This window comes from Lichenostomus cassidix, chromosome 7, assembly GCF_008360975.1.
Source record: "Lichenostomus cassidix isolate B80296 chromosome 7, HeHo_3.0, whole genome shotgun sequence".
In the NCBI taxonomy this organism is placed as follows: domain Eukaryota; kingdom Metazoa; phylum Chordata; class Aves; order Passeriformes; family Meliphagidae; genus Lichenostomus; species Lichenostomus cassidix.
Window position 1 is genome coordinate 31,707,916 of NC_139488.1, and position 23,825 is coordinate 31,731,740.

The following is a 23,825-nucleotide window of genomic DNA, read 5'->3' on the forward strand; positions in this document are numbered from 1 at the left end:
GGAGGGGCATACTAGGAGATCTACAGATTAGCTCCTTGGAATTGGTAAAGATGTCATCCAAATAAAATATGGGGGCTCTAGCTTCATACCTTTACTGGAAAGAATTTTTGCTGCAAGTGTTACCTACTGTCAACTCTACAGAAAGTTACTGATAAATCAGTTTTTTCTAACAATTTACTGGAGAGGATTTTTTTTTAGAGAAGACAGACTAGGTTTTTTTTGCATGGTGATGTGTGAATAGTTACCAGGCAAGGCCAGTGAGATGCTATAGTGAGTTCTGAAACCTACTGCAGAATGAGTTGTTGATGATTTTATTATTTTCCCCTCTTTCTTCTGAGGACCCTCTTTGTATTTCCAGCTTTTATTTGCATACTTGTACAAGTAAGCAAATTGCATTTGTAAGCAGTGCTATATGTGAGCCCAAAAGGCTCTCTATACTATCATAAAGGCAAAGCTTGTGGATTTGGTATCAGCCAACGGGAGATACAAGTATGAAATAAGTCCTTTTCCATTGTGTGTGTTGTGTCGTTAAGTGCAATGGCCAATTTAGATTAATTGTTTTTCTTCTTTCAGTTGTGGGGAAAGTTCTAGAAATTACTGAACTGCCAGAAGGCATAACTCGTATGGAAGCAGAGAAACTCTTTGGAGAACTGTTGAAAGTGGGTGCCAAGATCCGGTGGCTGAGGGATTCCCAGTGCCTGCAGACACAGCAGCAGCAGCAGCGGCGGTTCTGTGGCGGCTCTGGGGACAGCAGTGGGGGCACAGAGCCGTCGCGCCCCGGGGACTTGGCCTCCACCTACACGGTGCTGGCCACCTTCCCCACCATGGCGGCGGCGCAGAGCGCGCTGAAGAGACAAAGCAGTACCTCAGTGAGCAAGTTCCGCCTGAGAACCAGCAAGAAGCACTACGACTTCCACGTTCTGGAGAGGGCCAGTTCTCAGTAGCAGCTCCATCGCTGGACACTCAGCCTTTCCTACTTCATGTCCTCCCACCTCGATTGGTTTGATGTCATGGGGTTTCCGTTCTCTTCACAGAGACTCCTGGGATGTTTTGTCACATGACATTTGCCATTGAAGAATAAATAACCCACTGAATCCAGCAAGATGAAGAAAAAAATTTACAGAGTTAATGCCAGACAATAGCAAGGAATCATCTTTGCGACAGGCAGCTTTCTGTAAGGAATGCTGCTTAAATGCCCCCTACTTTTATAGTAGTTTTGTTTTATATTTTTGAAATCTTGTATCAGATCCAAAGTTCTATTGTACAGCAGATGTTCATAAAAATCCATATGCAGATTTGTATTTTATAATCCCTTTTCACAGCCAGCACACAGCTGTCCATTCCAAGGCAGGAACCTGAGGATTGGTGGAAGGGAAAAGAGAACCATTTTCAAGGAATTATATCCATTGTCTAGCAAACTACCCCATATCTTCAAGTTAATCTGTTCTTTGTACCTTGTGGTTTTTTTCCTCTTTTCTCTTTTTATTTCTTTTTTTTCCCTTCTTTCCTCTTCTTTTTCTTTCCTCTTCTTTTTCTTTCCTCTTCTTTTTCTTTCCTCTTCTTTTTCTTTCCTCTTCTTTTTCTTTCCTCTTCTTTTTCTTTCCTCTTCTTTTTCTTTCCTCTTCTTTTTCTTTCCTCTTCTTTTTCTTTCCTCTTCTTTTTCTTTCTTTCCTTTTTTTTTTTTTTTTTTTAAAAAGAGAATAATTCTATTAACTAACTCGTTAGGTGGTCATTTTCTTTTGCAATACATTCAAACAATGCCAAAAGAAATTACAAGTTTGTACCCTTGAAGAATTTGCTTCTGATCCAGCAAGTTTAACAATTACTAAAAGGGGAATATGAATAGGTTACAAAGAATGTTCACTGAATCACATTTTAATATTTCTTTTTAGCAAAAGTGTGAAGAAACTTTATGTATCTTCATACAAGTGACAAAATGTTTGCACTTTAATTGTGTTCCCACCAGTATGGGTCTCTTTCTCTTCCTTTTCACGCTAAGATAATTGTGTTTGATAAGTGCTGGAAACCTTTTTAATGGTTTAAGTTTTCATCATTTGCAGATGCTCACTGGACATTAAAGATTCATTGCACATAAATGAAAGAAAACCTTTTTCAACTTGTGTAATTTGCAAGTCTGTACAATGTGTGCTGATGCAAGCCTTTTTCAGTTCAAAAGAATAAATGTTTACAAACACAAACTTTTTCAGTGCACTTGTTTAAGCTTCTAGGAGTCTTCTGAAACATGGATGAACTCGTATTAATGGCTGGGATCCCTTCAAATGTGAGAAAAGAATTTAAACCCACAAATATTGGAACCTCTTGAAAAAACACCTGCTGTTCCTTCTCTTGTATTTATGTTATCCAGCCCTTCATAATATTTAACTGTTTCCCTATGTAAGTAAAAAAGAGAAATTAATCAGATGCTGTAAGGGACTGCTCCTGATTATTTTTTTTAGCTCAGGAACCGATTTGCTGCATAGACAAGCAACTACTTGGTCACTTCATAAGGCGATCATTTTGTGCATTTGTAACTTCTGAAAGAGGAAGCTCAGGGTAAATGTTGCATTTAAAAACATTTTACAGAGGGTAAAAGTGAAGAATTAAGGTGCCTAAACCAGCATTAATTTTGTTTATGCAAATGATTCTATCCCTGAACAATCAGTTATGAAACTAAGAATGACCTGTCTGGGAATAATGGAGCCTAATAAATTAGGTTTATGGGACTTGATTCTGTGAAATGCTGTAGCAACAGGTATTTACATGACTAAAGGTAAACTCAAAAGCTCCATTGAAACAAAGGATGATGTTGATCTTCAAGTCCCCAGATAAAAGACAAATCTACTTCTTCCAGTCTGCTTTTCTAAAAGGATAGTACTTGGCATTCAAGTTCTGCTTGACTGACGATGTATTTCTTGCTGCTCCTTGGGCTGGACTGCTGTAGCTCACTGCACCCAAACCCAAAGTTGGTAAGAGCCCCAGTTTCTCAATTATCCTCTCCTCTGAACAGCACCAAGGTAACATGACTACTGCCTGCAGTCTGTCACTGCCTCCTGCTGATTTCCATGCTAGTTTAGGATTATGGTTTAATCCTGTAAAAGCAGCTAAGAGATTAAAGGTCTGTAGGGACAGGTGTCTCAGCCCAGCAAGGCTGCCTCCCCTAGTTAACTCATTCCACAACAAGAGTTTTCTGAGATGTAGAAAGGCAGTCAGTAGCTGAGAGCTTCCATCTATTCTGATTGACCCGAGCACTAAATCTTGCATCAAATCAAATCCTTTCCAAAGGATGTTGCATGGCTTGCTGCATTTCATAAACTTTCCTCATACTAAACAAGAAAAGGTAATGTAAGGTAAGCATGGAGAATGCAGCCCAAACAATGGGAAGGGAGGGATACTCTGATTTGGAGCAAGGGACAGAAAATATTTCATTTTTATCAAGTAAGTCATAAACTTGAATGCAAATTGCCCTAGAAGAAAAAATTAAAACATTTAATGAGCCAGTTGTATTCCAATCCAGAATCTGGTCCTTTCCAATTACTACAGGCCAGCCATCCTTTCTGAGTATGTTCTGTATTAAACAGGGACAGTTACTTTAATTTTTTTTTATCTGGACATGCTGATATGAGCCACACAGATACAATTAACAGGACTTTGGCTGTGTCAGAGGCTTGTGATGTCTACAGTAGGCAAAGTACTAAAATATTTCCAATTCACAGTTGTGTTTATTCCTAGGTTTGTGCTATTTCTTTCTCTAGTGAGCAAATTCATCTGAGATAGTTTATACCTTACTGGCCTTAACCCTTCTATCCCTTTTGGTTTTTTAACCACATAAGCCCAGGACTATGTGCTAAACCCCTGGAACTACATTTGTTCCATAGATTTGGATTGTGGTCTAGAAAGCAAGTAACACTTCATGCATGAAATACATGTATGTAAAATGCATTATGTTCTCAACAAATCTAGTACTCCAGTGTATTTGAGCTTCCTCTCATTTACCATTAAAGCCCTTTTTAAAGCAAATAGTGGCAAAAGGAATTAAGTGGGGACTTACATTGCAGCAATATAATAGGTTTCATTTTACTGGGAACATATAATAGTTTTTAAAACTAAGGAAAAGCACTGAAAGAATAAGCAGAAAAGCTCAACAAATCTGGCCATTAGCTACTACACCAAAAGCTACTATTTCTTGATTTTAATTTTTAATTAACACAGTTATATTGTAAAATTTCTCCCTGAACTGTGAACATTTAATATCATTTGTATTATTACAGTCAAATAAAACGATAATTGAAATGTAAGAAAATAAATTTAAGTCCCATACTTTGAGGACTCCCCAAACCAGATGGGCCTGATGTTGGAATTGGGTAGATCATTCCAGCACACCCTAGAACCTCCTTGCAGCCTGCAGTGCCTGCCAGGCTGTGGCTGGTATGTTTTGGTAAAGCAGGACTGGTTGGGAACAAGCATCTTGCGTCTTCCCTGAGACCTCTCCCTGAGCAAATGTGACCTGTTCTAATATGGAATATTCTTTCACTCATGCACATATGCTTAGAAAAATGGCATGAACAGGAGCAGAGCATCTGGGAAGAAAGGGACCTGCAATGTGGTGCTGGCAGACTGCAGTGTTTGGATGTCCCTACCTGCAACCACCCCTAACCCTTTTGTAGGACACATGATGTCTCAAGATCCAGGTGGTACAGGACAGCTGTTTGCAGATGGGGTTTTATCAAAGCACCAGGACTGTGTAGCTCAATGAATCCAATGCAGTACTTGGATACACAACACACCTTTCACAGGAAGACCTTTTCTTCCTTGCATTATTCAGACAGCTCTATACCTATTTCCTACCTTTGTGCAAGCCAGTTCCCTCTCAAAGTGAATGGTTATATTCTCATCCTATGACACTCATTTGTGCCTTAAAACTTCACATTTGACTTGTCTGTTGTTTTGAGTTAACCTTGTACTAGCTTGTTTGGATGCCTGAAAGGGAGTCAAAATTACAACTGACTTTGTTCTATAAATACTATTTAGCTCCGTGATACATTTTTTCCACAGAAAATTGGTGCAGGCTTTAAGTTCCTGTATTTAGCCCTGAAGCAAAGAATGTTTAGATGAAGCTTTGGAGAAAACTGACCAAAACCCTTTTAAGTTACAGATCATGAAAAACTATTGTAGCTGGAATTTTTATATATTTCTAATTATGAAAGGAATTATTTCAATCCCTTCAGTTTTTCAAAAGCTTGGTTTTCATGAAGGTTGATGCACTACCTCTACTTCATGTCCTACTCCTATTCACATTTAAAACATTTTGGGTATTTTTGGCTATTGGTGTCAGTAAGTATAAACTTAAAGTGCACAATGTCAATGTGACTTCATTTTGGAAGCCTCATTTCTTGGGTGTAGACCAGAACCCTTAAAAAGGCCTGATTTCCACAGCATTCTGAAAATTAAATCCCTGTAAGTTGTCTCATTCTGGAACCTAAGACCAAGGTCATCATTCACATCTGAAACCTTCAGTGTAAATTAAGTTGCCTCTTGGATTACTTGAAAATGTGTGCAATTATGTTCTTATCACAACATGTATGAGCTTCCTTTTACTTCAGTGTCTGCCTTGTGTGCTCAGACTCACAGGGCTGGAGCTTGGCCCCTGACTCAGTCCAGCAGCCCCTCACTGCAAAGTTTATTTTTACCCTGCTTGCAACTACTTGGTCTTTTGCGATGTTTGTCAACATCTGTCAGGTTAAAAGTGGATCTTACTGAAGACATGATTAAGCATTTAAGTTTGGTCCAGGACACAAACTCTGCAGTGTTTGCTGCTATTTTTTCAGTTTCCAGTCTCACTGGTAAATCTCATGAGCTGAGTCATTACATGGGATGCATGCAGCTGTAATGGACTGTGCCTGCACTTGGGAAGAGAAACCTGAATGTCAGATAAGCCTGGTGCTGTAAACCAAAGAGCTGTTGAGGACAAACTGCGTGTTGCTGGCAGTTGAATGCTTTTAAAACTGCCATAAGTTATAAAAATAAACTGTGTTGCTGTGGATAATGCTTAACAGTGAGGTTTATTCTTAATTCAGTTCCTGTGCCCCAGTTAACTGGGAATCTGAATTAGCCCAGGGATTGATGACGCTCTGCGGTGCTGACAGCAGTGAATGTTTCAGATGCAGGTGAACAGAGGTGGAAGGCACGCTCAGCGCTGGCTGGGGCATGGACTGACTTCAACACTAAGGCATCTGGGACATTTGATCTCCCAAAATTACTAGACAGTTAAAAAAGAATATTTACAAGCAGTATTGCACATCATACTGCAATTCCAGTGGCCTCAGTTTGAACTCGAGAGGGAGACACTAGCATTCTGCTTTTTTCTAATATCCTAACTTTTGCCCTAGTTGTAGGGTTAATTAGCTTTGCCCTTCTTTGGTTTTCCAATTTAGTTACTGCAAGAAACATCATTATTAAGTGTGTTCAGATAATCTATCACAGTGATTTATACAATCTAGGAAATACACCAGAACTTGACTCCACAGTTGCTCAAATTTGTTGACTTTTTACTTGGCTTAAACTGACAACTTTGATTTGTTAATGAACCATTGATTTGTGGTGAATCAACAGTGCAATTTAAAATAGGACTTCCCTAATAAAGATACTTTCTGTTTTAATCCAGATGGGTCTGTCCTGATTTTGGGGAGAAAAAATAATCTCTTACTGTCTTATTGAAAACACAGGCATCCCCCACTCAAAGGAACTGAATCCCAGGTAATGCTCCAGCTGTCAAATTATTCTTTCTCATTTCTCAGTAAAACTTTCTAGTTACTAGTTAGTTACCGTCCCTTCTCCTAGGCCTACAAATCGCAGACCTCTGCTGTTTCCAGGGATACCTGTGCTAAAGGATCTCAGATGAACAGCAAAGGCACATCCAAAAGCAGCAACCCAGTGACCCTACAGAATGCCACTTCTAAAGCTGTAATTATTTGAGAATGTAATATAAATAGTTCCTGAGGATGTAAAAGATTGCACGCCTTCACAAAAATTACATATCCAGTCAACAGTAAGCCTTTCTTTTTCTTCCTTGTTTCAAGTGGTGTCGAGGAGTTTGAAAATCATATTTGCAAAACAATTTTCTAAACATACAGTCTTCAACACTTCACTCATCCTTCTCATGAAACTCTGCTTCCAACTTCGGATTCCAAATCAGATGCAGTAAATGCAAACTGCAGTTGCTGGAACTGCCAAAAGAATTAGTGCGACACATCCAAATTTATCAGAGAGTTTAAGTTACACTTTACAACCTAACCTCCTCCTCTACATGCACTTGTGTAACAGAGATAGCTCTTTGTTCATTTCTAAAAACAAATTTATAGTTTGACACTATCCAACCCTTGGCATTGCCCTTAGATCTGTTTTGTATCATGAAGAAAGAAAATACAAAAATTTTTTTTTTTTAAATCCATCTCAGATCCATGTTCTGAGGCACAACACACATGCAAAGCTTACCCAGTGAGCAGGATTACTGCGACACGATTTCCACATGCTGCATTTGGGAGGGGTAAAACAGTTTTTGTATACTGTTGTCAGCACTGCTTTGTCTCTTTTTCACTGTAAGTTTGCAGGGTTTTTTAGTTGTTACTATCCAGTTACAAAAGGTACAACAGTGAAAGCTTTCCAGGCTGAGACTGCGTGGTTTTTGGTCTTTCAATGTTTGAGTACCTGCCTCAGCAAGCGACCCACTACACACAGTCACAGTCCTAATGGTGTTTTAGAAAAGCTCAAGTGCAATGTTCTGTCCAAAATGTTATCATCAGAGTTCTTAAAAAAAACTGTCCTGTCCTCGTTGCTGTGAAATGTCTATCGAGGAGTCTTCCTGCCTTGCTGGCTGTGCTGTGCCATCCCTCACAAAGCCTGGGAACATGGAGGATGTCCTGGCTTGACCTGTTATCTCTCATGGAGGATCTCTGCACACCAGACTCTATTTTTGTCCTATTTAACAAGGATTTCTGTAATTTCCTCCATCGCTTTTCCCCTCAGTCGCACCCTTGCCTCCCCCACGGTGGGTGCTGGAGCAGGGGTGGTGGTGGCCATGGCTGCTCACAGCCCGAGGTACAGGAGGTGCCCCTTTCTCTGGCAGCTGCCTCACAGAATCATGGAATTGATGGGGTTGGAGGCACCTGTGGAGATCACTCAGTCCAAGCCCCCGCCAAGGCAGGTGACACAGGAACGTGTCCAGGTGGCTTTGGAATGTCTCCAGAGAGGGAGACTCCATGCCCTCCCTAGGCAGCTGTGCCAGCGCTCTGTCACCCTCGATGTAAAGAAGCTCTTCCTCATGCTGAGGTGAAACTTCTTGTGCTTCAGTTTATGGCCAGTGCTCCTCATCCTGTCGCTGGGCACCACTGAAAGGAGTCTGGCACCATCCTCTTGGTACCTGCCTTTGAGATACTTATATTCTGTTTGAGGTATTTATTCTGCAATACAGAATCACAGAGTCGACTGTCAACCAGACGTGGCACTGAGTGCCACATCCTTGTCAACCAGACCATGGCACTGAGTGCCACATCCACTCTTTCCTTTAACACTCCAGGAACGGTGACTCCACCACCTTCCTGGGCAGCCTGTTCCAATGTCTACCCATCCTTTTTGTGAAGGTGCCCTGGAGCAGCTGAAGCCGATGTCCTATCATTCCATCGCTGGTTCCATGGGAGAACAGCCCGACCTACACCTGCCTCCACCCTCCTGTCAGGGAGTTGTAGAGAGCGAGAATTCCCCCTGCGCCTTCTCTCCCCCAGGCTGAGCCGCCCCCTCAGCCTCTCCTCATAGCACTTGTATCAGTGAGATCCCCTCTCAGCCTTCTTTTCTCTAGGCTGAACAAGCGCAGCTCCCGCCGCCCCGAGCGCGTTTCCCAAGGGGACGGGGCACGGAGCCATGCCCGGTTACAGACGGACGCGTTGGCTCTGCTGAGGGGCCAAGATGGCGCCCGGCTGAGGGGGAGCGATCCGCCGCCGCCGCCGCGCGCTGCCGGGAGGGGAGGGGAGGGGAGAGCAGGGGAGGGCGGGCGGGGCGCGTGCGGCGCGCGGCCGCCAATCAGGAGGCGGCGGCGGCGGGCGGCGCGCGCAGGCGCGCGGGGGGCGGTTGGCGCGGCGGCGGCGCAGGCGCGGTGCCGCTGTCGCTGAGGGCGGCGGGTCCCGGCGGTCCCACGATGTGGTTCGGCGGCTCCGTCCCCGCCGCCATCGCCGCCGCCAAGGAGCGCAGCTCCGTCTTCGTCGTGTTCGTGGCAGGTACGGTGCGTCCCGGGGCCGCCCGCCGCCCCCGCCGGCAGGGCCCGGCGGCGCCTTCCCGGCCGTGTCCCGCCCGCCGCCCCTCCCGGCGAGCGGGATTGTGCTGTGTCAGCCGCACCCGCCGTGCCGCTGTCGCTGTCGCTGTCCGGCCCCCGCCCGGGGAGCGCCGGGGATCGCCCGGCCCGTGTGTCGCTTCCCCCTTCCTTCCGCCTTGCCGCCCCGGGTGCATCTCTCGAGGCTGTGGGTTGTGTTGTTTTCTTTCTTCGTACCGACTGTGCGTGTTTCATAATTGTTTAATATCAAACCTGTAGGAACTCACATCGCCTTGAGTACGAAGCCTTTCTGTCTGAAAAAAAGATGGGATGGAGGACATAGTGTTGAGCTGCGCCAGGGGAGGTTTAGTTGGACACTGGGAGGAATTTCCTCGAAGAAGGGGTGATCAAACATCGGAACGGGTTGCCCAGGAAGCTGGTTAGGTCCCTGGTGTGTTTAGGGAAAGCCTAGACGTGGCACTCAGTGCCATGGTGTGGTGACAAGGTGCTGTTTGGTCACAGGTTGGACTCGATAGTCTCAGAGGTCTTTTCCAACACGATTCAAACTGTGATATTCCGTGATTAGACAAGCTCGTTAACTTATTTTTGGGGTTTTACGGATCTGTGTGTGTGTTGTTTCTTTAGGTTTTACTGTTGCCTTAAGTGCTCGTGGCTTGAAGTTTTTCAGGTGTCTCATGAAACAACAATATTAAACGTGTGGCTTAGTGTTGTTCCCTTAAGAACTACTGAACCGTGGGACTGGCGTGGCTTCAAGAAGTTCACTCCCAAAGGCAATGTGAGCAGAAAAGTGCAGTTAAGTTCCTTTGTTGACACAACTCTCCATGTACTTGGAGAACAGCATTTTCTGTGCATAGTAAACATACTGGTAGAAATCAAGATCTTGTCAGACCACAGACTGGGCTGTGTTGGTGTTGGAGTAAGGGATGGGGTGGAGCAGTTCACGGAGAACCACAGCCTGTGGGAAAGAGTCACATTGCAGAATTTGGGAGGAACCCCACACTGGAAGGGTGTGAGGAGTCCAACCCCTGAGGAGGAAGGAGCAGCAGAGACAAGGTGTGAGGAACTGACTGCGGGAAGGGTGGGGAGAAGATTTGTTGTTATTTCTCATTATCCTGCTCTGGCTTTTGATTAGTAGTAAGTTAACTAAATTTTTCCCCGGGTCAAATCTGGTTTTCCTGTGATGGTAACAGGTGCGTGATCAGTCCCTGCCCCTATCTCTTCCCATGACATTCCCTTCCATTACATTCCCTCCCTGCCCAGCTGAGGAGGGCAGTGACAGAGGGACTTTGGTGGGCCACTGAGTAGTTACAACTTGATACATATAACAGGGACTGAGAAATGTGTGTTGTAACTTATGTCCAATATTTTTTATGAAACAAAAATTGGGGCCTGTTAGATGCTGATGTTGACTAGGTGGATGTAGAAATATGTAGATATACAGGGGAGATAAATTTACGGTCACAGGGATGTAACCTAGTTTTGTCATTGTGGTGTGCTGTAAGGATTTGTTTTGTTTGTTCTTATGAGCCCTGGAAAAGGAAGAGCATTACTTCAGCCAGCCACATCTCTGAAATGAAAAGAGTTGGAGAGTTCTGCCAACATCTGGTCCACCCTGGGCACCGTGGGATCAGGGCAGCTGACCCGTGGCACAGCTGATCATGAAACAGTTCTATTACATGTGCTGGGAAAGGGAGCTGGGAAGCCCAAGAACTTTCTCACTGTGTGTGGAAGCAGCTGTGCTTGAAGGATGTGGAGTGCTGAAAGAATAGTCTGGGTTTGTGTTAGCAGAGATGGGGTCTGTTGTTTGGGCAGAAACATGTTCCAAACTGCAGTGATGGTAACTTTGAGCCTTTACACTACACACCTCCCATTGGAGACAAGGCATTTGAAGGCAGCTGGAGAACATGCTTTCAGCAGTGTTCAGTGCTCCTGTTTGGTTCTGTATACCTCACCCAATAATATCTATGGAAAAAAATTAATAAAGGGGGAAAAGTAGTGAAAGAAATTAAAAATACAAGGAAATTATCATTTTGGGGTGGCCATTGTGGAGGATCACTATTAGGTACAGTTGTTAAAAATTAGGACATTCTGATATTTCCATCTGTATTTGGTTTCTGCCACCATCTGCCTGTCCTTCTCTCCTTGTCCTCTGCAATTCACTTACATTTTCTCTAGAAAATGAAGAAGTGGATTATTATTTCTGCTTCCAGAATATTTGCTAGTCAAGCAAAGAATAATGTGGTTATTTATCTTAAAAATGAGGTGGTGGTTGTGCTTGTAAGTGCACATTGTTCAAGCAAGCTTCTGCTTAAGCATTTTTGCGGGCAGCTATAATCCCAGCATTTTTTAGCTCAGTGTTTAAAACCTTCATGGCACATTCTGGTGACAGGATGGTGTAAGTGTATTAAAGATCTTGTTGAACTCATGGGAAGTTGCAATAAAAAGGATTGCTCCATTTCCCCCAGAGAGCAGGAGGTGAAGTATGTCTGACTTAGGAAACTGGTTTTAAATATTAAGGTGAGATGTTAGAGACCTCTGTGCACCCCAGGCAAGGGGGTTGTGTTTGGGGAACAGATGAGTTACTTTGTGGCATCAGTTAATTGCCTGCAGAAATTTCCCTCTGTTGCTGCACAGGGAAACTATTCCTGATAGTGAAACAGGTCTGGCAAGGCAGATCCCCCAGGGAATGGTGTGAAGTTGTGTCAGGGGAGGTGTAGGCTGGATAGCAGGAAAAGGTTCTTTCCCCAGAGGCTGTTGGGCAATGGAACAGGATCCTCAGGGAACAGTTCAGGGAGCATTTGGAAAACGCTCTCAGGCACATGCTGGGATTTTTAGGATGCAGAGCCAGGAGCTGGACTTGATCCTTGTGGATCCCTTCCAACACAGGATATGCTATGATTCTATGAACATCTCTGGTATCTTGTTGGTAGCTGTTGTGTAGGAGATTTTGTAGCCTACAGAGTTATAAAAAAGCCTTTGGTTCTTTGAGTCACTAATCTAAAGTTGATAATTCATTTAATATGAAACCTCCTTTGTTCTGACAGAGGTGTTTAAGATTATTGTTTCCAAAAGTTAGATATGTTCTGATCATGAAAATACCAGGCCACTCATGAAAAGTACTTTTCAGAGTGAAAAAATGAAGGGGTATGTGTGTGAAAATAAAAAGCTTCAAGCTAAAATGTTTGTTTCTTTTTAATAATGTTTGTAGAAATCCTCCTACCTTTGTTCATAGCTTTATTTTTTTTAAATAATGTTTTTACAAAATGGTAATTTTCACACATAAGCTATTTGTTAGTTATTTGTAGCCAGGATGTATCAAAGCACTTTTCAGGTTAAATAAGTGAAATGACGCAAAGGAGGAGGGGGAGGTGAACAGTTTAATGTCCTGGCTTCCTGGCATTTCCAGAATGGCAATCCTACTCTTATTGAGTAGTGATGAAATGCTGGACATGGAAAAGTCAGTTGGGCTTATCTCTCTTCTTCTGAAAAGAAAGAAGAGGAATAAGGGAATGCTGAGGAATAAGGGAATTAAAGTCTTCTGGCAACCTGTGATGGTTTTGAGTAAGGTCCTTGTACAGGAAATAAATTACTGCAGAAAAAGAGTCTTATCCAGTATCTGAATCATTTGAGAAATGATAGATATTTTCCTTTTGTAGATTTACCTGGTCAAACTTAAGAGATGACTGTGAATTCCACTAAGTGGAATAAAGTGATGTTTGTGTTTGAGAAACAAGGAATCTGAGCATTTCAGGAACTAGAATTCAGAGGCTGTTTTGCTGGCTCAGTGTTTAGCAGAATTATAAATTAAGTGAAGTTCCACTGAGCTTGACCTCTTGACTTTTCTGATGTTTTCCTGTGACCTGACAGTTTTGATTTCAGGATATAATTACTACTACAAAACTGTAATAAATGAACCCTAACCCCTAAATGAGAAAGGGTTATCAAAACAAAAAGATGTATGAGAACAAGCAGCTGTTCAGTGGGCAGTCACAATATTAATCAATGCATCATGGCACAGAGCTTTATAAAATGTGAGCTATCAGCATTTCCATTCAGTCATCTCTCAGACCGTACTGTGAACAGTCTCTGACCTGTTTGTGTCTTTCAGCATTCTTCTTTCTCCAGCAGTTGTTTGTGTGGAAAAGTTAGTGTTAGACAAGTATTTAGATATTTTTAGTAGCCTAATCGGATGAGCACATGTCCTTTTGCAAAAGTGTGTGGTGAAGCAGCTGCCTGCCTGTGAGCTTTTGGAAACAGGAGAGGAGGCTGAACTGCTCTGGGCACAACAGCTGCATCCACTGACCACACTTGGAAGCACTGCACTTAAAGCAAGTGCTTTACATAAGAGAAGCTAAATATTTGCTTGCTAATGCAGAATAATAATAAATAGAGGTGGATACTTTCTTAATTGCCCCAGTAATTCCAGGGGGAAATTGAGACATATGGTTGAAAATCACTTTGTCAGAATTGTATTTTTGATACGTGCCCCTGTGAGAGGCCTTGTGACCAGACAGCAGCACTTCTCTGGGAGATTCCATGTGTAACTCCTGATCTTCAACAAGTCAAAAATATTGCATGGAATGGCAACTGGGATGAAGCAAACAAGTGGTTTGTTGTTGTCAATGAATAATGGACTACTATACTTCTATACTTGTGACTCAGATTCCTCAAGACTGCAGTCCATTCCAAGCTGCTAGGAAGTAATACAGATTGAAGATAAAGAAATGGTCGCAGGCCCGTGTACTTGTTGAAAGATGGTTAATATTCATTAGAATCTATTTATTAGCCCACACCCTCAGTAAAGTGGTGCTTTGGAAGATAAATGTATGATTGATACATTTCATCTGATTTAAGTAACACCTCCGAATCTGTGGCCCCAGAACACATTCTCAGTTTCTCTTACCCAAGTAGTTCCTCTGCTCTTGTTATTCTTGTTCCTCTGTGCTCCTCACTCTTTTTCCTCCCCTCCTACTGTTACTGTTCATGTCAGGAATTGGAACACAAAACTGAGTTACAAAGAATCCTGCTAATAAATGTTTCTTGGTTTGGGGATTTTTTAACGCTGTCAAACTGTGAAACCATGTCTGCTGATTTATGTATTTACAGGGAGTGGAGAACATGGTTTTACCTACTAGCAGCTGATGGACTAATACATAATTAAATTTATAATGAGGGGCAAGCAGAGGATAATTTTGACACGTTATCAGGGTGAACCAGCTGCAGTGAATTGTCTCCAGATTATCAAAATAAAATTATAAACTGACTTGAAAATAATCCCCAGAGTGTGTTACATAGGTGATTCCAAGCGATTGAAGCAAAGCTAAAGTCTGGGCAGAAACAGCAATTTGTGGTGGGTTTAACTCTCGTGTGTTGTGCCTTGCAGGTGAAGATGAACAATCCACTGAGATGGCTGCAAGGTGGGAAGACGAAAAGGTGACTGAAGCTGCATCAGATGGTTTTGTTGCTATTAAAATCGACACCAAAAGGTTTGCACCTATTCTAATTCTAATTCTGTCTCATACAATCTTTCATTGATGATGGTGAGAGTAAGGAGGCTTTTGAAGTCCTCACCTTGATTAGGAGATAGTCTAAATACAGGGTTCCAGAGCAAAAGTGAATTCAGTACTCCTGAAGTCACTAGAACCTGAGAAAATGCCAACATTTATTGTTGTGTTCTGCAGATACTCATTGGGTATTTCAGACTGTATTCCAGCACTAGTAATAGAATGTTGCCCTTTCTCAACAGGAAGAGACACAAAAGTGCTATTAAAAATGCTGGAATAAAAATGCAAGTGCTAGAGGCAGTTCTTGATTTGCCAAGTTACATAATGAATTAAAAACCTTTCATGAATTCAGAAAGATAAAAATCTGTAAAGCCCCAGAGAAAATGCGTTTGCCTCCATTGTAACACATAGAATGGAGAAGCATTTCAGTTCCTGGGTAAATTACTCAGCTATTTTTGTTATGTTTGTGTTCCAGTCCATGTGCACAAAGTGCATTGACATTTCCCAAAATGGTATTATTTTGAAATCTCTATAGACATTTTATTAGATTTACTATGTTATTTGTGCTCAATAGACTAGATTTCTTTTTCCTGAATTGCCTCTTAGCACTGCTTTCCTAAATCTTATGTATTCAACTGTGATAACCAAGGATTGTCACCATGTCAACACTTTTGCAGAATGTTAATGGTAAGATGCAATGCAAATTTGCTTTTAGTGTTCTCTCAAGTATTTAAATAGTTTTGTAGGACAGTTATTTTTATGATGAAAGACTTAATCTGAAGTTGTTGCAAAGTGAATGCTCCTCCTAAATGAATTTTTTCTTTCATACAGTGAAGCATGCCTGCAGTTTTCTCAAATTTGTATCCTTTGAGATTTGTTTAGATGCTACATTATGATTACAGATAATTGCTCTTTACAAGTTAATACCATTCTTAAGACAAATACTTCCAAGCAATGTTATTGGAAATACTTATTTTGGCACAAAACTATGCAATAAACTGTTTCGTTAATGGATACCATCTGTGTATTCAACTTGCTGTCAGATCTTACAGAAAGTGAACAAATTGGGTTTTTTATGTTAATCCCATGTAATTCTCTAAATAGAAAATTATCTAAAGCTTTATGTAATCAAAAGAACCCGTTGATTCTACTAATAAGCATTAGAAAACAAACAAGCAATGCTTTAAATTATGAGCTGGGGCTCAGAGGGACAGAGGAGGAGGAACAAGCAGTAGCCTGGGTTCTGTCACATACAAGGTGTGAAGTCAGGTAAACCCTGCCTGCCTTAAGTAGGTCACTGCTTATGGTTCATGAATTCTGTGATGCTGGGAGTTTGGTCCCTTAGCTTGGAATTCCTTCATGCTGTGGAGATTTCATTACTGTCTTCTTAAGATGTTGTCTGACACTAAAAGACAATCATTCTCAAGTCAAAGCATAATTATTTGCTTGAAGAGTTGGAGAAAAATATTTTGGCTTGAACCAGTATAAAGAAAAGAAGAAATACTTACCAGTTGTATGTGATATTTGCCAGCATCTTTTTCTTTCCATTTTCTTTTTTCCCCCTGGCATCCAGGGAGATAAGAATATTGGGCTAGAAGTTCCTATAGGAAGGACATCTGCTCTGTCCTGTGAAGTTACTCTGTCAACTTCTGTCATTCATTGCCCTTAACTGTTGCCGTGCAGATCCCGTAGTGTGCGTTCCATCCAGTTTTTTTATAGGAGACAATGGGATCCCTTTGGAAGTTATTGCTGGCAGTGTTTCTGTGGAAGAGCTTGTTACCAGAATCCATAAAGTCAAACAGGTAATGCTTGCTGCCAGGCTGGATCTTCCAGGTGGAGTTGGTGTGCTCAGAACCATGATGGCCTTGGCCTTCAGTTTGTGCCTTTGGGAAGTGTGAATTGCTGGTTCTGTCCTTCCAACAATAAAATCTGCAACCTTGAATTCAGTAAGCAGGTTGAAAGCACTATGAACAAGTGCTACGTTAATTTTTGTTTGGTTTAGATCATATGTATAATCCTATAGCATTGAAGAAATGCTTTGAGAACTCCAAACTGGAATGACAAAATGTGGCAACTCACCTTTTAGGGGATTACTCTTCAGCTCATACATGGTTTTGTTGTATTGTTCTGTAATGTGGATTTATAAGATTATGCTGTGTAATGTAAGATAAGTGTAGATAGCTTTATCACTTTGACTTCAAGTGCAAAGACCAAAATCAGAAAAGAAGTGAAATGCATGATTGCACCATACTCATCAGTTGGTGGTAATGCTAGTTTTATATCTTCAACAGGGCTGATTCTTCAATAATATTCAATAATTCTTTTTGACCTTTGCACCTGTGAAAAATATTTGAACTTTCATAGCCTCCATTCTTATTTTTCCCAATTTCTTAGATGCACACAGGGAAGGGGCGGCCTTTGGAAAACGGCAGTCAGTCATCTGCTCCCTGTACCTCCTCTCAGTCTGATGGTGCTCCAGAAAGTTCACAGTCCAGAGCAGCAGCAGTTTGTGACCCTCCCGAGGCTTCTGTACCTGAGACAATAGCATCTTCCACTGCTAATGGTTAGTGGTTTGACACAAATCCCACCTCATTTGCTTTGGAAATGAGCAAAGGCATATAAAAGGCAATATATTGAGCAGACTCATGGAGGAAAAACTTGGGTATTCCAAAATGCTTTATGCAAATCTAGAGGGAAGAATAACTTGTCATTCTGCTTAATAAGTGAGGAATCTGTGGTTTACAACACAATAAAAATTATGTATGCTTTTCTGAGAAAGGATGAAATTAAAAAGTTTTTTTGGGTTAGTAACCTGAAACCAAATTGTTGAGGAGGGGAGTCTGAAGTAGCAGAACCTCAAATCTCCTTGAGATACCCCAGTTGCTGCAAATTATGGCTAACAATGAGCATAATAATTTTTATGATAAAAAATACACCTTTTGTTTTTTTCTTATGCATTGCTTTCTTGTAAATCCCTTGAAGATGGAGGAAATTCAGGTCAAGCAAGCCAGGAAGCAACTAATTCTGCAGATGAGCAAGTGAATGATGCTCAGCCTGTGAATGATCTTACACTCAAAGTAGAAAGGCAAGTCTTCTTTTGCAGACTTCTTAATGTATTGTTTTTGTTTCTCAGGGGGCAGTTTTGTTGGAGTTTGGGCTGGTTTTGGATTTTTTTATCAAACTAATTACAGGATTTTGGTGCTTAATCTGTTGTCATCTGGCAAACATTTATGTGGTCTTGTTTTTTATTAGATGTCTGTGACAATACTAGGGCTGATATCAAACCAGGTTTTAAATTAATCTTATTTTTCATGTACTTTGAGAGAAGGAGGTAATCTGGAAAACTATGAATGTTCACCCTTTATAAAACTTTAATACTGATGTTTGCTGCAAGTTCTTGAATGAATTAAACCACTGAACTGAAAGCACTGGAAACTGGTGTAATAAAATGCCAACCTAGGTTTTGTATAGAGATATCATCTTCTTCTTGTCAATTTGATGACTGTTTGTAGTTCAGGGATATTGGAAAGGTCAGTGGAATCCTATTCTGAGACTCATGCTTTGATCAGTAAACAGTAATGAGTTGGCTTTAGTATTTTAAAGTATGATCAGAAACACCTGGTTCAAAACATGATTAATTCATTACATTCATTGTTTTAAAATACAGGATCTTGTGTATAAACTTGTTTTTAGTAAGATTGATGCTATTTGAAATATCCTGTCTAAAACCATAACGCATATTTAGCAAATAGGAATATTTATACTGCTAAAATATATTTTAAAGCTTTTTCATGCTTAATCTCAGTTTTGTTCCAAAGTTGTTGAACAAGAGGGATAATATTTACTTACCACTGATAAGACAAGACAGTCAATATTTTAATATAACTATCAGTGTTTCATTTTTAAAAATGCAATAATCTTACATACAAATTTGGATTTATTTCTTTTATCTGGATTTATTTAGTTTTTCTACTGCATTTTTTGCAAGGGGGGAAAAAGAAGGCAAGCTCTGTGGTGGTTACCACTTTCTTTTTAAGAAAACAGCTGTTATACAAACATTTTTCTGATTATCTGGCTTTTCACAGTTGGTCATGCCTGCTCTTTCCCCAGACTTCAGATATGTTGGGTTTTTTACTGTCAATCCATATTGACAAATTTACTGTGTTCTTTTAAGTCAGTCCTTGTTCCAAGGCCTTTTTCTGGATAGCTGAGACGGATGCATGTGCAGCTATGTCAGGGCTATATATTCCTTGTGTTTCATTTTAGAAAGTGATGTGCAGAAGAAACCAGATGGCTTAAATAGCTAAGAAGAGATTGAGATTTAGTGCTTCTGTTCCCAAAGATCATAAATAGTATTTGCTTATTGTATGTCTTCACAAGTTGGTTCAACAGTAAGAATATGTAGGATTCTCCATTTACTGAGTGGAAAAAGGACAAAAGGAATAGTTGGAACAGCTGGAAAAGTTGGGAAGGAAGTGGTGAAATCACCACCTCCCTTTGCATGGATGGTGCACATATGTGAATGAATCACTGCTGGTACTTGAGGTATTAGCACTGTGCTACAGCTCATTTTCATGTGTTCTCTTCTTCTGGGCTTGCAAATGCTTCAGTAACATTTGAAAATACAGCAATAAGAATTTTCACTTTCTTCTTAAATTTAGGTTAACAAAAAAGCTTGAAGAAAGACGGGAAGAGAAAAGGAAAGAAGAAGAACAGGTACCATAAAAATGTAAAACCCCTTGCAGGTTTTTTTTTTAATACCCTTATTTGAATTAATTTTTAATTCCTTCTTAAACAAATGTACTTCAGTCTTTTCTTTTGTCCAAGGCAATGTGTGGTCCAATTTTTATATCTCTCCATTCAGAAAGAAATTAAGAAAGAAATTGAAAGAAGGAAAACTGGTAAAGAGATGTTGGAGTACAAAAGACGACAGGAAGAAGAATTGACCAAACGTATGTTGGAGGAAAGGAACAGGGAAAAGGCAGAAGAGAAGGCTGCTAGAGAGCGCATAAGGCAACAGATTGCAATGGTAAATTTGGCATTTTGGAAGAGAGCTTGCTGCCTCTCTCTCTCACAAGGGCCACCAGTGTAGTAAAATGATAACTTTTCTCATTTGATGAAGCTTTGAAAGACAGTTCATTTTTCCATTTGGAATCCTGGGGCCTTGTATAGTAACAATTTTTGTGTTGGGGGTTTATGTAGCATTTCCTGTGTATAAAATGAAACTTCTGTTTTCATATTCATGATTCTTTTCTATCTGAACAAACATTTCTGTCATATTCCTTGAGCCTAGTGGAGAATTGTCATATAAACATAAAAATAATTGCAATTTAAACATGGTACTGAAAGAGAAGCACGGGGAATATTAAATTGTAGAACATACACAAGAACACTGCTTTCAAAATGGTGAGGATGATTATTTTTTAAATGTGTATATATGTGTGCATATATGGATGTAACCAGTTGATAACAAGTGAAATTCTTCCTCATTATTAAGAAGTTTTGGTGTAGAACACTTAGAATTGCAGTTGAGTAACTTGTCATAAGATTTTTGCCTTTATCTTCCCTGGAGTGTTAATCTTGCATGGGAAGATCATCTATTAAGAACTGGTTGTGGGAAGTGACTCAGTGAAAAAAGTGTCATCGTAGCTAATGACACAAGATTGTGCAGTTTGGCAGTGAATAATTCTTTGCAGCTCTACTGTCTTTTCTCCATATGGTCTGCTTGTATCTGTGCAGTTGGTTCATGAGTATAGATCATAGCTGTCTGTTTTAATGACTGCTAAGCAACAATTTCTGTTAAAAATTAAAGTTTCCCTTTGATCCTTCCACAGGATCGTGCTGAGAGGGCAGCTCGCTTTGCAAAATCAAAGGAAGAAGCAGAAGCTGCAAAAGCTGCAGCTCTTCAGGCTAAACAGGCTGAAATGGAGGCCAGAAAAGAGGCAGCTCAAAGGGAGCGAAGGTGAGTTGCTGTAGAGAAACAAGTGTGTGTTTTGGGGGGAGAGAGGTAAAAAAAGGTTTTTAAAGGGAGTTAATATATGTCACAATCTCTTGACAATATGTTGCCATGTTGAGCTGTTTTAACAGTGACTTTAAAAGTGGCTATTTACATGAACATGGTTCTTTGATAGCTTTCATTGTTTTGGCATTCCTGATCATGAAACACTAACTGCCTTTTCTTGTGTGTTATTTTAGTTAGATAAGAGCTTTTTCTGTTTGAACCTTGATTTAAATACCAGTATAATGGAGTTTGGTGGGGGACTAGGTAAGGTTAGAATGTGAAAGATAATGCCTGGGCAGAATGACTCAATAATGTCAGCACTGGTGTGGAGTGTGGTACTGATCCAGCTGCAGGGCTGTGTGTGTGGATGGCTTGGATTCAGCAAGGCTGGGCTGGGGCCACCAGCTGCCCATGTCAGAGCTGTGTCCTGCTCTGCCCAGCACTGCTGGTTTAAGAATTATTCAAACCTGTGGAGATCTTACTTGGAGTTATGGAAGAGATGCATTGTGAGAGATTAGCAGGTGAACTCAATCTTATAACCCATCTGCACTGCCCTGAGCAGGATGACTGTCCCTCTCTCCCACACTTCAGTACTACCAAGCTGAAGGCCCAGGAGCCTTTGTCTGTATCTGTTCATGTCCTGACTGACCCCAATCCCTGTCCCACAGTGCAATAGCCAGGATTCAGTTCCGCCTCCCTGATGGATCTTCCTTCACTAACCAGTTCCCATCTGAAGCACGGCTAGAAGAAGCCAGGCAGTTTGCTGCACAGGTAAATGGGCATTTTGTTTCTCAGTTACATGCTGATTATGACTTGGTTAGCATTAACTAATTGTTGATGGTGGTGGAGTTGTCATCAGCTCCTTTCCTTGTTGTGTATTTGAAGGGAGTTTTGTAGCAGCCTTCTCCAGTGCCACCAACTGCCTTTGTAGTGCTGCAGTGTATCATTAGTAAGAGATTCGGCAAAATGAAAGATTTTTCATATCCTCCTCTGAAGATGATTGATAGTTTAATATAAAAATCTTGTTAAGGTATACTTAACAAAAGCAAAACTCTTGTGGCATCGTACTCAACTGGTAAATCTGCAGTAGTTTGAAAATGAACAGTTATAAATATAATATAAATGAAATGTTTTTTTATGTGCTTCACAGACGGTTGGTAACACTTACGGCAATTTTTCACTGGCGACAATGTTTCCCAGGAGGGAGTTTACCAAAGAAGATTATGGAAAGAAGTTACTGGAACTCGAGTTAGCGCCCAGTGCTTCAGTAGTGTTGCTGCCGGTAGGTGTTGTGTTTTGGTGTGTTTGATTTATCATTGCTTTGCAAACAGAGGTACAGTAGCTGGATATTTGCTGTTAGCCATGATAGTATTTGGCTTGAATTTGGGGATTTTCTTTGTCTAAACATACTGCAAAATTACTTTAGTTTTTGTCAGGACTGATTTGGAGTTTTTCTGAAGCAGATAAATGGCGGCATAGATACTTGTCTAATGTGTAACCAAAGTAGTTCCTTTGTGTCTGCTGAGCTACCTTAAAATAATGTGAAACTCTGTCTACATTAGCATGACTTTAATATCTGACAAGTTTGCTTTGTGTGTTCATGCCCAGGCGGGAAGACCTGCTACTTCTGTTGTTCAGGCTTCGGGCAGTGATCTGTGGAAGTTCTTGGGCACAATCCTTTACCCCCTCTTAGCGGTTTGGAGATTCATTAGCAACTTTCTGTTTACGAGTCCACCTCCCTCACAGCCCTCTGTGAGATCAGCTCATCAGCAAGACCACTCAGCTCCCTCAACGTCGGGCAGCATCGAGCAAAGCAGGTAAAGCAAACTGTTTAAGGCAGCGGTGTCTCAAGCTGCTTGCTGGAATTGCTTTAATCTTCTAGTGGGGAACTGAACTTCTAGTTACAGAGTAGGAAAAGTACTGTCTTGCAGTCATTTATGAATAGGGAATTTAGCTGTAACTACAAAGGTGGGCTTCACTTCAGCTGATACTGTTTGGAAGATGAAAATGTTGAAAATGAGATACTGAACGGTCACAGTATGGTTGTACAAGAAACACAAGCAGATGAAGTCTGGTTTTGGCAGGTTTTGTATTGCCTAGAGAATGAGATATCCTGTGTACCAGGAGAGTTGCTCAGCTGTTTTGGGTGAAGCAGCCACATACTGCTTCAATGACAGAGAAAATGAGATTCTGCCACTGTCTGACTGCTAAGTGACTGATTTTCACCTGGGTGTTGCTTCTCAAGGAAACAAAGGGCTGAAGAAAACTCTTATTGAGGATAAGACAAAGATGCATGATTTGTGTTTATTACATTTGCTGCTTCTCTTGTGTAATTATTACTGAGGAAACTGTCAAACCTCACTGTTCTTTGTGCCCTAGGCAAGCAGTCAGGAAACGAGTAGTGGAAAAGCGAGGGGAAGACTTCAAAAAAGAAGGTAAAATATATAGACTGAGGACTCAAGACGATGGAGAAGATGAAAACAATACATGGAATGGAAATTCTACACAACAAATGTAGTTTTGAGTAACTGCAGTTACTATCTGGCTGCTTTTTTTTTCTTCTCTTATTTGATCTAAGTCAACTAAAGCTTCTGGACAAGTGAGGCTTATTTTACACTGACTGAATTACTTAATTCTTATTCCTGAGATGGATTATGGAATAAAGTCACCTATGTCAGAAAAATCAAGTGGGTGTAGGTGAAACCTAGTAAAAAGACTGAAAATCTTCATCAGCTTTCGTAAATATTGCCCTCTGCCATAGAAAGGCACTTTTTAATCTATAAATATTCTGCTACATAAATTTAAGGGCCAGATATATTAATATAAAGGTCATGGTAGACAATGACTGATTAAAATGAGGGTTTCAGAAGCACTATAAGTAGCAAATCAGGTAACTAATTTATGTTTAACTTTTTTCTTGCTTCTGCAACTGCAAGCAAAACCTTGTAGTTTTTAATTCCCTAAGCACTCAATAAACTATTTTCCAGAAAACATAACTGTC

At 40.9% G+C, this 23,825-nt stretch overlaps 2 protein-coding genes and 1 long non-coding RNA gene across 20 annotated transcripts in view; 2 read left to right on the forward strand and 1 right to left on the reverse strand.

Moving 5' to 3' along the window:
• Positions 1–1,293, forward strand: part of R3HDM1 (R3H domain containing 1) — a 49,482-nt gene extending 48,189 nt beyond the window's left edge. For all 17 annotated transcript variants that reach the window (XM_085067100.1, XM_085067104.1, XM_085067109.1 and 14 more), the window contains one exon: positions 574–1,293. In XM_085067100.1, coding sequence (XP_084923226.1) covers positions 574–944 — 371 coding nt within the window. In that variant the 3' untranslated portion in view covers positions 945–1,293. The remainder of the gene's footprint in view (positions 1–573) is intronic.
• LOC146434909 (uncharacterized) overlaps positions 1–8,630 on the reverse strand; it is a 46,215-nt gene extending 37,585 nt beyond the window's left edge. Inside the window, exon 1 of the long non-coding RNA XR_014853534.1 lies at positions 7,492–8,630. This is a non-coding gene — a long non-coding RNA (uncharacterized LOC146434909). The remainder of the gene's footprint in view (positions 1–7,491) is intronic.
• Positions 8,631–9,109: 479 nt separating this feature from the next.
• Positions 9,110–23,820, forward strand: UBXN4 (UBX domain protein 4). Of its 2 annotated transcripts, none has more exons than XM_085067118.1 (13): positions 9,110–9,266; positions 14,703–14,805; positions 15,655–15,683; positions 16,507–16,625; positions 17,218–17,386; positions 17,806–17,908; positions 19,485–19,539; positions 19,688–19,852; positions 20,658–20,785; positions 21,493–21,595; positions 21,975–22,106; positions 22,433–22,641; positions 23,204–23,820. In XM_085067118.1, the coding sequence occupies exons 1-13, from the start codon at positions 9,188–9,190 to the stop codon at positions 23,340–23,342; spliced, it is 1,533 nt and encodes a 510-aa protein (XP_084923244.1). In that variant the 5' UTR covers positions 9,110–9,187; the 3' UTR covers positions 23,343–23,820. The 2 variants fall into 2 exon arrangements, with proteins under 2 accessions (XP_084923244.1, XP_084923245.1); XM_085067119.1 differs by having other exon boundaries at positions 9,121–9,266; positions 14,703–14,752.
• Positions 23,821–23,825: the final 5 nt, after the last annotated feature.